Source organism: Quercus lobata, chromosome 3 (genome assembly GCF_001633185.2).
Source record: "Quercus lobata isolate SW786 chromosome 3, ValleyOak3.0 Primary Assembly, whole genome shotgun sequence".
Lineage (NCBI taxonomy): Eukaryota > Viridiplantae > Streptophyta > Magnoliopsida > Fagales > Fagaceae > Quercus > Quercus lobata.
This window is the reverse complement of record NC_044906.1, coordinates 17,450,429-17,464,888: the sequence shown is the minus strand read 5'-3', so window position 1 is coordinate 17,464,888 and position 14,460 is coordinate 17,450,429. Positions and strand designations below refer to the sequence as shown.

The window sequence follows — 14,460 nt, the reverse complement described above, 5'->3', positions numbered from 1 at the left end:
GTTTTGTTTGTTTACGCTTTTCATTAAACAAAGAGAGGAGAGGACTGCTAGACTCAGTGAACTGGACAGCTTTTTATATATAAAAAAATATAAATTTTTTCATTCATTAAATAGAGAAAGATAAGTCTAGAATCATAGTGCAAGTTTACCTCTTTGTCTCTGGTTCTTTCTTTCTCTCTTTCTCTTTAGTCTCTGCCTCTCTTCAAATTCTCTTCACAATTTAATCAAACATTTAGAGATTCAGATATGAGAGAAACTGAGGGAGGATACAATATTCTCATCCAAACAAATAAAAGAGATTGGATATGAATTACCAAGCTTGTTCTGATAGGGGCAAGGCGGTGTGGACTGGTGGTGGTTGGTGGCTGGAGGCTGGTGGCATCGGGCGTGGTGTGCTAGTGCTAGTCTGCCTCTGCTTCTGCTGCTCCCAACTCCTCAATCTGCGTTCTGCCTTAAGTTAGGCTTAATTTTTTTTTTTGTTTTTTGAATGGCTTCAAAATCCTTTTTATTTATTTATTTATTTATTTTTATTATTATTACGTGTGCCTTGTTGTTGGGTGGCCTTGACTAGTTACCTCTCTCGTTAGAATCAGCTTTGTTTTTTTTTTTTTTTGGTTGCTTGTGTTTGTTTTGGGCTTAATTTTTCCTACAGGGCTAGTTTTTTATTTTTATTTTTTACTTTTAAAAATATCAATAATATTGTGAGGGCAAAGTATAATTTTATTGAAACATATTACTAAAAATGATATATTATGTATACTAAATTAAAAAAAAAAAAAAAAAAAATCTGGGGGCTACTGCCCTCACGTCCAAAAATAACTCCGTCCTATGTGTTTTGGGACTGCAATTTCAAAAAATGGCACAAACAACTCAGTTTCACCGGAGATGAAGGGAAGGTTTTAAAAAAAAAAAAAAAAAGAAAAAAAATTAAAAAAAATTAGTCTATATCTCTAAAGTTTTAAGTCTAACACTGCCTTCCACTCTGGGATTGCCAAAAAATAAAAATTCATAATAATAATTTTTTTAACTAGAGGAAGTTACAAATTGTATTGTCTGTGTATCTTTACGTGAGATGATTTCAACATCTTTCACAACGTTTTTCTTTTTTTTGACACTTAACCAAAAAAGTATTCTCCACCTGGGCCACGCTCATGCCTTTTAAACAGTCAGGCCCAAATCTACTTTTCATTTAAAATCCAAACAGCTTTACTTGCTACTTAGACACAAAATCAAACATATTATGCCCAAAGTCTGTACGCACCCCTTCGTAGCTTTTTGACCCCCAATGTGTGTGTCCCGTGGGGTGCGGTAGGAACATACGCATAGACTCACGTTTCAAAGTTTGCTTAATAGTGGGCCTATTTTCGAGCCCATGAAAGAAAATGAGTCCATATTTCATTATATAAGCAGCATTTTAGGTTGAAGTGTTTTATAATTTTTGTGGACAGAGAGGAAGCGGCGGCAGCCTATGATGGGGAGAAATGCGTGTGCATCTTTACCCACCAGATCTGTGTATGTTCCAAACTGTTCTCTCCCCTTTTGTGTGAGGGTTTTATTTCATGTTCCTACTTGTTCTATTAGTACTACTTGTGCAACTTTTGCTATTACTAGTAGTTATAATATCGAAAACCCAGATCAGTTCATGAATTATGTGAGAATTCGATACAGAGACTTTGATCATGGTTTGGATCCGTTTGATAAACTGCTTCATCTGAACCTTTTGCCTGCAATTATAGATTTCATTAGTTTATACTTTGCAATTGCAGCAATAAATTATTCGACCGTGATTACTTTGTATAAAGATTTGAATCTTAAATGTTGTCTTCAACTTATCTCTTTCAAATGTGTTAATTAACTGCTTCTGCCATTTGAAATGGATTAGTTGTTGCTTTTTTTATTAGTAAAAATCATATCAGCCTATTATCCTAAGCTTTGGTTGCTTAGGAAGGTGGAAGATGATAAACTGTTGATGTTATGTTTTGGTATATAACATTATCATTGACAGTTTATGTAAGGACATATTCAAAAAGTTAAAAAAGTTTGGATTTGGAATCCAAGAAAAGGATTTGGAAGCCAAGAAAAACAACTATTGGATTATGTCTTTCTTTGATAAGGATTTGGAAGCCAAGAAAAAAAAAGAGATTTGGAAGCAAGCTGACAAAAAGAAGAATGAGAATGGATGGATCTACATAGAAGAAATTATGATGCTAGTTGATGATAATTGTTTGTAAAATTGTAATAAAAATATTTAGTTTGATCTATGAAAGTGTTCATTTCTTATTTTTCAAGTTTCATGATATGTTCATCAATAGATATTGTAAGACAAAGAATTAATGAGAAAATTAGTCTCTTTCACTTGTGTGGTATATTTATTCGAAACATTACAGGCTTGTGTTCCAATGTACATGGTGAGGTTTACTCATTTCAAAAATCAGAAAATATTAAGTTGGATCTCAATATTTTAATCTATAATATCCTTGTAGATGGAATGTCCAAAGCACTAGGAAACTTGAAACTATAGGTAACTATTCTCTACCTTATGAAGTGGAGTAGGACTAGCTGACTAGTAAATGAAGTAGTAGAAAATGGATGACAATGGTTGCTTAGTTGATTGCTTGGTAGGTAACATAATAATCTAAAAGATATATTAGAACAACAAGACAACATGGACAATGAAACTCTAGCAGAAAACTTGTTTGATGATTGCAGAAATACAAAATTTGAGGAATCTCCTCAAAAGCTTTTGTGTAAGCTATCTTAATATAAATAATTGTTATCTTCATTACTAATTGCTCTCTCTTTCCATTTCGTTGGACAAGTTTACAATTTTCATCTTTGTACCTTATTATTTTACTTGTGTTGGTAAATGTTGCTTGCAAAATTGGGATATGACAACTTGTGCGAAATTGTTTGGCGAAAGCATCATTTTGGTCCCTACGTTTTAAGTTTATAGTCAATTTGGTTCCTTTATTTTAACAGCAATCAATTCGCTTCCTGTTATTTTTAATGTTTAGTCAAATTGGTCCATACCATTAAATTATTAATGGAAAATGCCTACTTGGCAAATGGTGTGCTTAGTTGGCATAATTAAAGCTTATGACTTATAAAATTGTACGTCACAAGCATCCTCTCCACGTCACCCATTCTTCTCAACTCAACTTTGTAAATACTAATAGCGAAGGCCAAAAATTGAAGAATCATTTTGAAGATGATGGAGGTGAACTTGATTAGAGGCATGTACCTATTCTGCTTAGGTGGTGAGTGGGGCATCCAAAATGAAGTTAATGAGCTTACTAGTATTGATTGGTTTGGTATTTAGTACAACTGTCAAATTGAATGAAGTGTGTATATATTTACATTGTTAGTAAGAACTTTTAAAACTGATACTGGTTCTTTGACATATATGATACTTGAAATTCTATGCTATTCACGAATGTTAGGAAAAGAATGTTATTTGCACACTTTGCTATGCACTTTTTTTTTCACTCCCAACCTTTAGACATTCATTTAAAATTAAAATAGTGATCACATTTCCTTAAATTTCTAAACTACAATATTTTTTTCGTGTTACTCAAAAGTTTTTTTCTTGTGTTACTCAAAGTTTGTAATTGAGGTGAGTTGAAGAGCTTCTCATTTTAGTGCATTCTTTAATGACTTGGTATTTAGATCATGTCATAATCACATACACATGTTATAAGATGCTATACTTATTTATATTGGAACCCGTTTTCCTCCCTTCGTGAAATAGTTTGCAGACTATTATGATGTGGTCCATTCAATTTGCAAGGAGTGTATCAAATTTGGTCTAGCGTTTTAATTTTACACAAGGTGTTTGAGGAAATGTCCTCCTTTGGACTCTTTGGTGGTGGGTGGTAGCTTTTTTCCTTAGGATGTCAAAGTAAAATAAAAGACGGTTTGATGGAAGTGTTTTGTTGGTAACCATTTTCTACATTAATACCTTAATTAGGTTGAGATCATATGGATGTTGCCTTTTCTACTTAATATCGCATTAGAAGATGGTGCATGCTAATTTGTGTTGAGATTGACACGCTGAGATGTTTATATATCATTGGCTGTGGAAATTGAGATATGACATTTGAGCATGAGAGAGATGATCCTTGGGTTCTCTAAGGCGGTCTCACAAAGTGAGCAATTTCAGGGAGAATTGAAATATTCTGTTTATATAAGGTGGTGGTGGTTTGACAGCTAGAATTTAGACGGCCTTTGGCTTAATGAAGTTCATGTTTGCTAATGATAAGTGCATAGTCGCATCTTGCTGTACTGGTTAGAACTACTCTTTTGAAGGTTGCAATGTGAGATTTTTTTGGGACTGTTCTAAATATGTTTGCAATGTAACAGTTTTCACCTATATTTTAAATTCAAGGAGATGGAAAAAGGAAGCAAACCTTCTTAATTACATAACCACTTCAATCCAATTATTACACAATACATAATCTGAGTGAGGAGGCCAGCACAGTGCCTATGTTTATCACATGCCTAATCTTATTTATAAAGAATAAATCCTGTCGATCTGGTTATGTGAAATTATGTATGTGCCGGGTTGTGTGAGCAACAAGAAATATACAAAAAGTGAAGCTTTAGACAAAGAATGACATATTAGTTTTGCATGGTTACAAGGGGAAGGAAAAGTCAAGAATCTTGATGGAATAAATTTCATTTGTGGGTCAATATCTGGTGGGAAGCATAACAGATATGTCATTTTTCCAGCAAGATGAAACCAGGATCGGTAAAAATAAAACCCTTCCCCACCTTTCTCTTTCAAGATATCCTAATCTCTATGCATACATTTATATGGAATGTCAATGATATACTTGTGGTTATGGTTACACACACATGATCTTTTTATGGCAAAGAGTCCCATTTATTCCTATTAGCAAAAGGTGCACTCAATTACTCAATTCTTAATAAGGTATGAAGAATCTTTTTTTTTTTTTTTTGGTAACAAATGTATAATTGACTTTAAGCCCTTAGAATCTTCATTACAAATATTGACTCATGTAAATAGTTTGCTACCATATGGTGTCCTATATTCAGTCAAAGAAAAACAAAAATGGTAGATGAATGAATTCATTCTCCTTTGTTGTTGCATTGAAAGCTATGTTATATTGTTTGTATCCCAAAGAAAATTTTTTAAAAACCTTAACTATTACATCTTAATTGCTTTTACGTCCTTCTCAAAAAAAAAGAAAAAAAAGCATTTATCTAATATTTAAATCAACTCAACTAAGCCTTAATCCCATTTAAATTTAGGCTGGCTATGAATTCTTGTCAACTAATAATTAAGATATTCAATTGAACCTCACTAGTTGTGTTGTTACCCCAAGCTGGCGAAAGAGACACAAGTAACTATCCACATTATTTAACTAGACAATATTTCAGGTGGACCATGGACTAAAAAGTAAAAACTTCAGAATTAGTTGTCAAATTTTATTACAGATGGAAGGTTGATTTAACTCCAATGCTACTTCATTATATTATGGTGCTCATTCCTCGCAAATGAGTGACAATCTTGAACAAGTAAATCTAATGTCCACAGCTAAGGCCTTTCTTAACTTCTTCATTTTTATAGAGTTACGACTCATAGAAAGATGCTCAAAAGCAATTGCCTGGAAGGCCTGCATAAATCCAAAAGAACTTAGTTTTGGTGGTGATTATGTACATGACTTGAATTTTTTAGCAAATAATGCTGTGAACTCAAAACTTGAAGAAAACTTAAATTTTACAAAGTTACAATTCATGGAAGGAGGCTCAAAAGCAATTGCCTAGAAGATCTGCATAAATCCAAAAGAACTTAGTTTTGGTGATGATTGTGTACAAGACTTGAATTTTTTAGCAAATTATGCTGTGAACTCAAAACTTGAAGACAAACTTGATGCCTGGTGGTTTGAAGATGTTTCATTTATTTGAATAGATCAATTTAATGAGGTCATTCAAATTGTTAAAAGTAAAGGGATGAGATCATAGTTTGTAGGATCATGAAGAGATCGTTGGATTGCGAAATGGCTTCACCGAATCACTTTTGGGCCTCATAATTTGGTTCCCAAACATCTAAATCCACAATTACAAAGAGTTACAATTCAAGGTTGAATTAGACAGCCTCACAATTAGTAACATTGTTTAAGTATTATAAAAATACATATATGTGAAAAAGTGTTGTAAAAATATATGTTGTGTTGTTTAAATAACAAAAACTGTTATTCAAATAACGTTACTAAACAGACTCTAATTTTATCACCAAAAAAAAAAAAAAAAAAAAAAAAACTCTAATTGATCTTTTTTTTTAAATAATTACAAATATATATATATATATATATCGTGGTCTATTTCTTTTTGGTTGTTACATAAATTTCAAGGGTTTTCGCACCCAATAAATATATATATATATAGAAACACAATAGTTAATGTATTTGGCAAAAATAAGAGATTACATATATATACATAATTTGTGACAAAAATAAATGGCGGATAATCTATAAGATAATCACATTTCCAATTTTAGCTTGCAATACAAAATCTATGCGGTGATTTTTAAGTTAAAAAACTTAAAATTGATTTATGATAAGATTTCATATTAAATGAGATCATTTTGTAATAAGGTTCACATTTCTTTCTTCTCAAAAAAAAAAAAAAAAGTTCATGTTTCTTCTTCTTCTTTTTTTAGTTCTCTCTAAGTTTTAAATTAGTTTTTTTTTTTTTTTGGATGAGAAGTTTAAAATCAGTTTGATCTCTTCTAAAAAAAAATAGTTTGAGTTAACTACCTGTATTTTATTCTTTCACTTTATTTTTTTTAAAGTCAAATTTTTTATTACTTCCTTAATTGATATATATATTTTCATTACTATTAGTGTTATTTTATTTTATTTTTCTCTTCCTTTACTCTTATTTTGCTTCCCCAATTTGAATAATTTTTTTTTTTTTTTAAGTTGAAACTATCTAATTTTTTTTTTTTTTTGAATCAAATTCACTCTTTCTTATCAAGACCAAACAATCTCAAGTGACTCTCCTCATTTTTCATCAACAAGTGACACCCATATCTTCAAGCAAATTTCCTCATTTGAATCTATTCTTTATATGTATTCTCATTTATTTCTTAACATTTTCATAAGCTAAACTTGATCATTTTATGAATATGTTATAGTCATTTAGTGAGTTCCAATTAGCTTAACTAGTAAATTTTTTGCTGTCGAATAAGATATCTAAGATTCGAACCTAGCCTATACAAAAAACTAATTAGTATTTTGGCCGGATGATAAAAAGTAATCAATATACAGTAGACATCATATGTTAAAACTACTTACCCCTTCTTAAAAAAATTAATTTTGAAAAAATCCAACAATTACTATCATAGAGCATAACTGGTCTTACAGGACTTCTTTGAAAAGTGTTAGCTAAGTCAAGCCAAGCAATTACATTTTGAGCATATAGAACCTCACTAATAAACAACAAATTTCACTTATATTTAAGATTTGTCAAAAAAAATTGCAAGCATGATAGGCCTTTGATGGAGGAGCATAATATAGGGAGGAAAGGGAGCCCAAATGGTGAAATAGCCAAAGGAAATTTGAGTTCTCTTTTCTCTCAACCACCCATCCATGGAGGATTTCAGTATCTATCTTAACAAATTTTTCTAGATCATGAGATATAATGTTCTTTACGAGAGTTATTTGAAACCTTAGTAAAAGATTGGATAATTTATCTCATATTTGCTTTTCTTGAAGAAAATACTAGGTTCGAGTCCATAAGCAATGAAAATTTCTTTTGAAGACTTGTTTTTACTCCCTAGTGGGGGTTCCTTTCACCATTTCCTCATGGTCCTTAACTAGGAGTATTTAACTCATCATAGTGGAAGGTGACCTACTCCCACGATTCTACATTTTTTTTTTATTTTTAATCTAGCCCCTAAAAATTAAAAAATAAAAACCTTACAAGGTAGTCCTTAGGGACATGTTAACGAACACAGTTCAAGTAGAGAAGTGAGTCATCCAACATAGATAGCATTTGACCAGTTAGTCAAGCACCCATTTGAGTTCTTCATATTTGTTTGCCCTTGAAATTACACTGTTCTAAAAATCACCTCGACGATTCATCTTTCACTTGCTCACTTCTTCTTCATCTTTTTTTTTTTTTTTTTTTAACATTATTTTCTAACTATTTCATAGTATAATTTCTAATAAACTAAATATTTCAAGAACCCTTCTCTAATTTCAAAAGTCAAGTAACAATTTTTCAATAGTCAACACTAGTAAAAAAATCTTATGTTTATATCAATTTCATTAATTATGAGCTTAGTTATAAAATTTAGGTCTTAACCATTAATATGAAGTGATGGAAACAATGAAAATTGTGAATGCTTAAGATTCTTTTTGAAAATGAATTCAAAATTTTTATATTCGAACAAGTATCTTGATTTCATCTATTCTAACTCATTGTTTAAGAGTTGAGGAATTTTATCATGATCATTGATTTTTCATTAAAATTCATGATAGTCATTCATATACTTTTTTTTTTTTGGAAGCCCACATTCGTACCCAATTCTTAAAACTAAGATTACTAGTATAATACAAGGTATTTTTGACTTCGTAGTGTAAAAAAAAAAATCTCATCTAAAAAAATCTGTAACAATTTTTAAGATTTCAATTGTCTTTTCTTCTACACATGGGTGTGACTCTAATGGATACAAATAATGAAATAAAAAATAGAAATTCACCGTTATGAACCTTCCTTACATTTCTTTCATTAACAAAAATGTAAACCCCATATTAGAAAATGAATTTACAACTTAACGACCATAGCCGACCATGGCCTACCATCCTACCATGTTAGCAAGAACCACAACCACATACTCTAATTACTACACAGGAAACTCCCATGAAATTGAGGCACCTAGACCCATTCTTTCAAAACGTGGCACTCCCGTAGATGTCTCTGATGTCAATATTTTCCTTGTAAAACAAAGCTAACTTGTGTACTAAGCTAAAGGGCAAAACGATAAAACAATATGCCACCTACTTCTTTCGCCTAGAAAATATGTGCATCCATGTGGCATAACTATTGGCGTCTATTGGATTAATAATTCTTTTTCCTAGTGGAGCCCACGTGTCACCATATTATTTAGAGGGCTTAATCTTGCCATTTGGCAAAAAGAGTTCACATTTCTGGTTTTGTTTGGTCCAAAAGGACGACCCACCTATTAAAATAAGAACTTTTTTGGGGTCATGCAATAAATTAATATTATGATGCATGATAATATTGAATGGATCCGGTTAATGTGTGCCTTTAGAGCATACATTAACAAATCTAATTTTGGAAAAGTTTTATTGGAAATTGAAAAAGCTGTCAAAACTTTTTCAATTTCCGATAAACTTTTTCCAAAATTGGTTTATTATTGTGTGCCCTTAGGGCACACATTAGTAAAATCCATATTGAATATGGCAAGTTACTTATTTGCTCCTTAATTTTTATGATGTTTGTTAATTTGGTCTCAGGACTTTTAATTATGTCAATTTTTTTTTTTTATAACTTTTTGATATTGTATTAAAATAGTCATTGTTGTTAATTAGTTGATGAAAAATGTTGACTTGACTAATAATTTAAATAGAACATTATTTTCTACTATGTAGATTGACATATGTACTACCATGTTAGCAATACATTGAAAAAAGAACAAGAAAATTGATAAGAATTCACGTGCAAACACGTGAGCCTCTATTTTGGATCAAAATTTCTAACTACTCGTTTGAAATAAGGGAAAAGAATGGATTGGAATAGAATGAAAAAGAAAATTAGAATATTTATTCACTTCCCTTGTTTAAGAGTTTTAATGGAGGAAATGAAAAGTCTATTATCTCATTTGAAAGTTTAAGCGGGAGGGAATGAAATGACTAGGAGGAATGTCAATTCTTTTCTATTATCTCGAAATCTCAAATTTTCATTTTCCCAAAAATTTGAAGGAATTGGAATAAATGAAATGAAATTTAATGAAATTTTTGCTAAGACTCCCAAAATGTCCCTATATATTCAATCTAATAGTAATATTGTCATAAAATGACATTATTCATTTCCTTCTATGTTACTCCCGAACAATGTTATTATCTTCCATTCCTTTATTTTAAAACATCCAAACAGGATTACTTAATTTTATTCAAGTCATTTCCACTTAATTTTATTCAAGTCATTTCCCTTGAATGCATTTGATTTCATTCCATTACATTCCTTTATGAACTCTCAAACGAAGTGTAATTGCAAAATCAGTTTTAGCACTCACTCACAATCATTTCGAATCTCCTCCTCAAATTTGACTACAGGGAACAAAACAAGAAAAAAAAAATTCTACTTTGATCTTGAATTTTGGTTTCAAATTCAATCAATCCATGAATACGGAAGTAGGATATAGAGGAGGAGGACAAAACTTAGTACAACACTTTCGGTGTTGTTACTTAAGTTTCCTTTTTACAATTCAGCCATATAGTTTGATGGTGTTATAAAATAGACCAACTTCAAAAACTCGTCCATATGGCTCGTCCTAAGGAAGAGTTGAGTGGCTTAGGGCATGTTTGTCCAAGGATAAGCTCGTCCGTCCGTGAAGTCAATTGGACGAGCACCTTGCGTCCTAAACATGTTCCTTGGATACAAACTCGAAGCGAACTCTGTTTTCCTGTCAGGCTACAAAACCGTTCCCCCAATAAACAGTTGTGGAAAACACAGGCCAAATAATGTAACTTCCATGGCGGTTATGGAAGTTACCTCCGAGTCTTTTGAACTCCACAACGGTAGGAGAAATAACTGCCTCAGACAAGCACTATATAAGGACTCTTTTACAAGAGGGTAAGGCATTTAGACACTTCCACACAAATTGAAATTCCAAAAATACTGACTTTACCATCAGAGAATTCTTGGCCAGTCTTCCCTGGTCTCCTCTGATTTTGTGTTTATCTTTTCAAGATATTCCAAGTAACATTGAGATCATCAATGCCTGAAACATTCAGTCTACTGATTTCCTTGAGTTCATCATAGTTTTTTTCTCATGGGATGAAAATGTATTTTTAGTTAAGTAATCACATGATTGAATTTTAAAAGAAGAACCTAAGGAATAATATCTAGATTTTGTACTTAACTTTTTCCCAAAAGAGAAGTGTCCAACCTCAATTAATAACAATGAAAATAGAAGCGTATGCAAAAACGTTGAGCCAAAATAGCAGATCCTTCTCACCCATGTACAACTCTATTGACTTCTCAATAATATTCATGTCCTCCCACTTCTTTGGAGGATCTGAAACTTGCGCCTTCATGACTTGACCAATATTGTGTCGCACCATCCTCACCTTGCTATCTTGACCGCCCTCCCGACCTTCATCTGAACGTTCTTCCTATGATGGAACAGGTGGCTATGCGCTATCTTCATTAAGAGCAGGTGAGTGAATCCGAGTGAGTAATATTAGGGATTTTTATCGATTTTTGACCCCATATAGAGCCTCAAGTGCTTGATCTTGAATTATTATCAGTTTATCTAAATCATTAGTTACGTCAACATTTTTCATCAATCATTTAAGTGTATGAATCATTTTCATATAATACCAAAATGTTATGATGAAATTGATATGTTTGAAAAGTTAAAAGTCAAAATTGATACAAAATATAAATATTAAGGAGCAAATAGATCTTTTACCATATTGGGCATGATCATGTTTTATGACTACGGACTAAAACCGACCATTTCACTATGAACTTTGGATAATGTTTTAGACTCCACTAAAATGTTATGGATAATGTTTTAGACTTTTTACCAAAAAATTAAGATAATGTTTAGAAAATTGGACTAAAACTGACCATAACGTGCATTAAAACGGTTGCAATTTAAGAAGGTTGGACATTTGTCGACATAACAATTAACAAAGATCCCATAAAAAAATATTTAACAAAGAGAGATAGAGAGAATTAACAATTTATAGACATCAACATATTTGTTCTTATAAATTGAATTATGAACGAAGAAACAAAGCAAAAGCAAGATCAACGGTCCTGAAACTCCTAACATAATGATAGGAGTGAGTCTTCGACTTAAAAACAGAAGACTTGAAACTAGTAACATATGTGATAGGAAAGTCTTCAACTTAAAACAGAAGACCATTCCAAACCATACAAATAAAAACCAACCCTGTACCAATTACTTCTAACCCTACACAAGCTTCATTTCCATTGAACTTATAACAAGCACTAAGCAGCAGATGGGGCATTAATGTAGTGACCAACAGCCTCTGACACTGCTGTCAAGAATCGTTTCAAGCCATTTTTCTCAACACCAGCTTTAGCCTCTACAGAAGCCATTGTGTTCTTGTAGTCCAATGACTCATCATTATATATGTCCCACCATTTCTTCACTAGCAACTTGATGTCTTCACGGTCCATGTTCTCTTCCTCACCGGTGTACCTCCATGGCTTAGAGCCCTATGAACCAATTAAAAACATACTTCATAAGTATTACATATCAAGAAAAGAAAGTTCGAAATTTATTTTAAAATTTGTGATTGTTACTATAAATAAAATGAATACTTACATTAGCACAATAGTGAACAATTTTAACTTTGTCAAACTCAATATTTTCAGGATGACGCCATAACATGGCAAGTACAAGATTGTAAATTGGAGAGATTGGCTTGTAAATATCCTTGAAGAACATATTCAAAAAGTCCTGGAAGAATTAAAATTTGTTTGGTGAGATACTATAATTTACTAATATTCACCATAAAAAAAAATGAATAAAAGTCATAGATTTATGTGCTTCAAAGCTAGTGAAGCACATCCACAACCAATGGCTAGAAAGTAGCTTCATATGCATCAAATCAAGCCACATGACCTCCGAATTGGGTCATGTATAAACAAGCAATTAATGTGATGCATCCTGCAATTAATGTGAATTGCATGAAATACATGGTAGTTTTTCAACCATAACTAGTACTACAATTTACCTGCTCAGCAAAAGTTGTAGGAGAGGTAACTTGAAGGGTCTCAAGGAGTTCATGGTATGTGGATAGTTTAGGCTCATACACAAAGAAGCCAGCATTGAAGTATAGGGGAGGCTTGGGGCCAAGCTCAGCAGGCCAGTTAACCTTGTCAGGGCACTGCTGGCAATAGCCAATCTTGTGTTGTGGAGTGTTGCTCCAATTTTTCTCACAAAAGCAGTCCATGACAGCATAGAAGTGGTTGTCCGGTAAGTCAAAGAGGTGATCAATGTTTTCAAACACTTGAATGTCTCCATCTAGGTAAATCATCTTGCTGTACTCCACAAACTGCACACAAAGAATTGGAATTTAAGTGCTAAGCATTTGAAAGCATTTTTGAGATAACACGTGTTAGAAACCCACAAACACAGTTTCAAAAAAACAAATCTCTTGTCACTCACAGAAAGCAGAAACTACGTGTAATACATGCAAAGAATGGTAACATACATACCTCCCAAATACGAAGCTTGGAGTAGTTGATAACATAGTAGGCCATGGCAAATTGGGTTTGGTTCTCAGGTGGGTAGACAGGCTCAATCTCCCTCACTATGCAACCTTGTGAAACCAATATTTCACGGTGGTCCTCAGGGACATCAGGCAAAATTGCAACCACTAAAGGGTACTTGGTCTTGACCTTTCTCAGGCCCTTGGCTAAGCCAACCACACCTTTCACATAGTCCCCGTTACCAGCCAAAAAAGTGACATAGGCCTTGCTAGGCATGCTAACGGTGTTGGTGGTGATGTTAGGAGCCATTTGAAGTTGGTTTTTGAAGAAAATGTGAATTGAACAAAGGTTTATAGACTTCGGGATTGGGTTTGAAAAGGATTTGGAGTGTTTGGCTAGGGAGAAAAATGGTTTCTCTAGGAAGATGAAAAGAAAGGTGTAACAGGTGTTGAGTTTAAGGTTTGTGGGGTTGAGAAAGAAAAGTGTTTTCAAGTATTTTTGGTATGGAAGAGAGTAGTAGAGGAAATTTGTGTTTGCTTGAGAAGAAAAGTGTGTAAAATATTGGAATGGTTTTTGTGTGAGGGACTTGGAGTGGTAGAGTGGGGTTGTTTATATAGAGTTTGGGGTTGATTTGATTATGGTAAAATATTGGGATTAATAGTAATTAATAAATAATTCTGCGTCGGTGTGGAAAAAAATTTAAGCTACATGGGTCCGATTGATCCCACTTTTTCCTAAAGAAATCGCATTCTTACACGTGGCAGCGTTCTAATCTGACGGTTATGAAGAGGCCTCATGAATTGGACGGTGCCCGAAATGGGGGATAAATAATAAATATAGAATAGATTCAATAGAATAAAGTAGAAGATTCGTTAGTCAACTTTCCACAATATTTAAAATACTAATTGATCTTTTTTATTTCTTTTTTTTTTAATAATTACAAAACAAACATATTGTAGTCTATTTTTTTGGTTGTTACATAAATTTCAGGTTTTT

The 14,460-nt window shown here is 32.5% G+C and overlaps 1 protein-coding gene across 1 annotated transcript; it reads right to left on the bottom strand.

The window, feature by feature from the left end:
* Positions 1–12,090: 12,090 nt before the first annotated feature.
* On the bottom strand, positions 12,091–14,036 carry LOC115979794 (galactinol synthase 2-like). The gene is made up of 4 exons (XM_031101853.1): positions 13,471–14,036; positions 12,987–13,307; positions 12,575–12,709; positions 12,091–12,465 (listed from the first exon to the last, which is right to left on the bottom strand). Exons 1-4 carry the CDS (start codon positions 13,771–13,773, stop codon positions 12,235–12,237), a joined length of 990 nt encoding a protein of 329 aa, XP_030957713.1. The 5' UTR covers positions 13,774–14,036; the 3' UTR covers positions 12,091–12,234.
* Between the last annotated feature and the right edge of the window lie 424 nt (positions 14,037–14,460).

Coding starts and splice junctions, on each gene's coding strand:
- LOC115979794 (XM_031101853.1), bottom strand. CDS start 13,773: ATGGCTCCTAACATCACCACCAACACCGTTAGCATGCCTAGCAAGGCC. Junction 13,308..13,470: donor CCAAGCTTCGTATTTGGGAG/GTATGTATGTTA, acceptor CTTTGTGTGCAG/TTTGTGGAGTACAGCAAGAT. Junction 12,710..12,986: donor CTACAACTTTTGCTGAGCAG/GTAAATTGTAGT, acceptor TAATTCTTCCAG/GACTTTTTGAATATGTTCTT.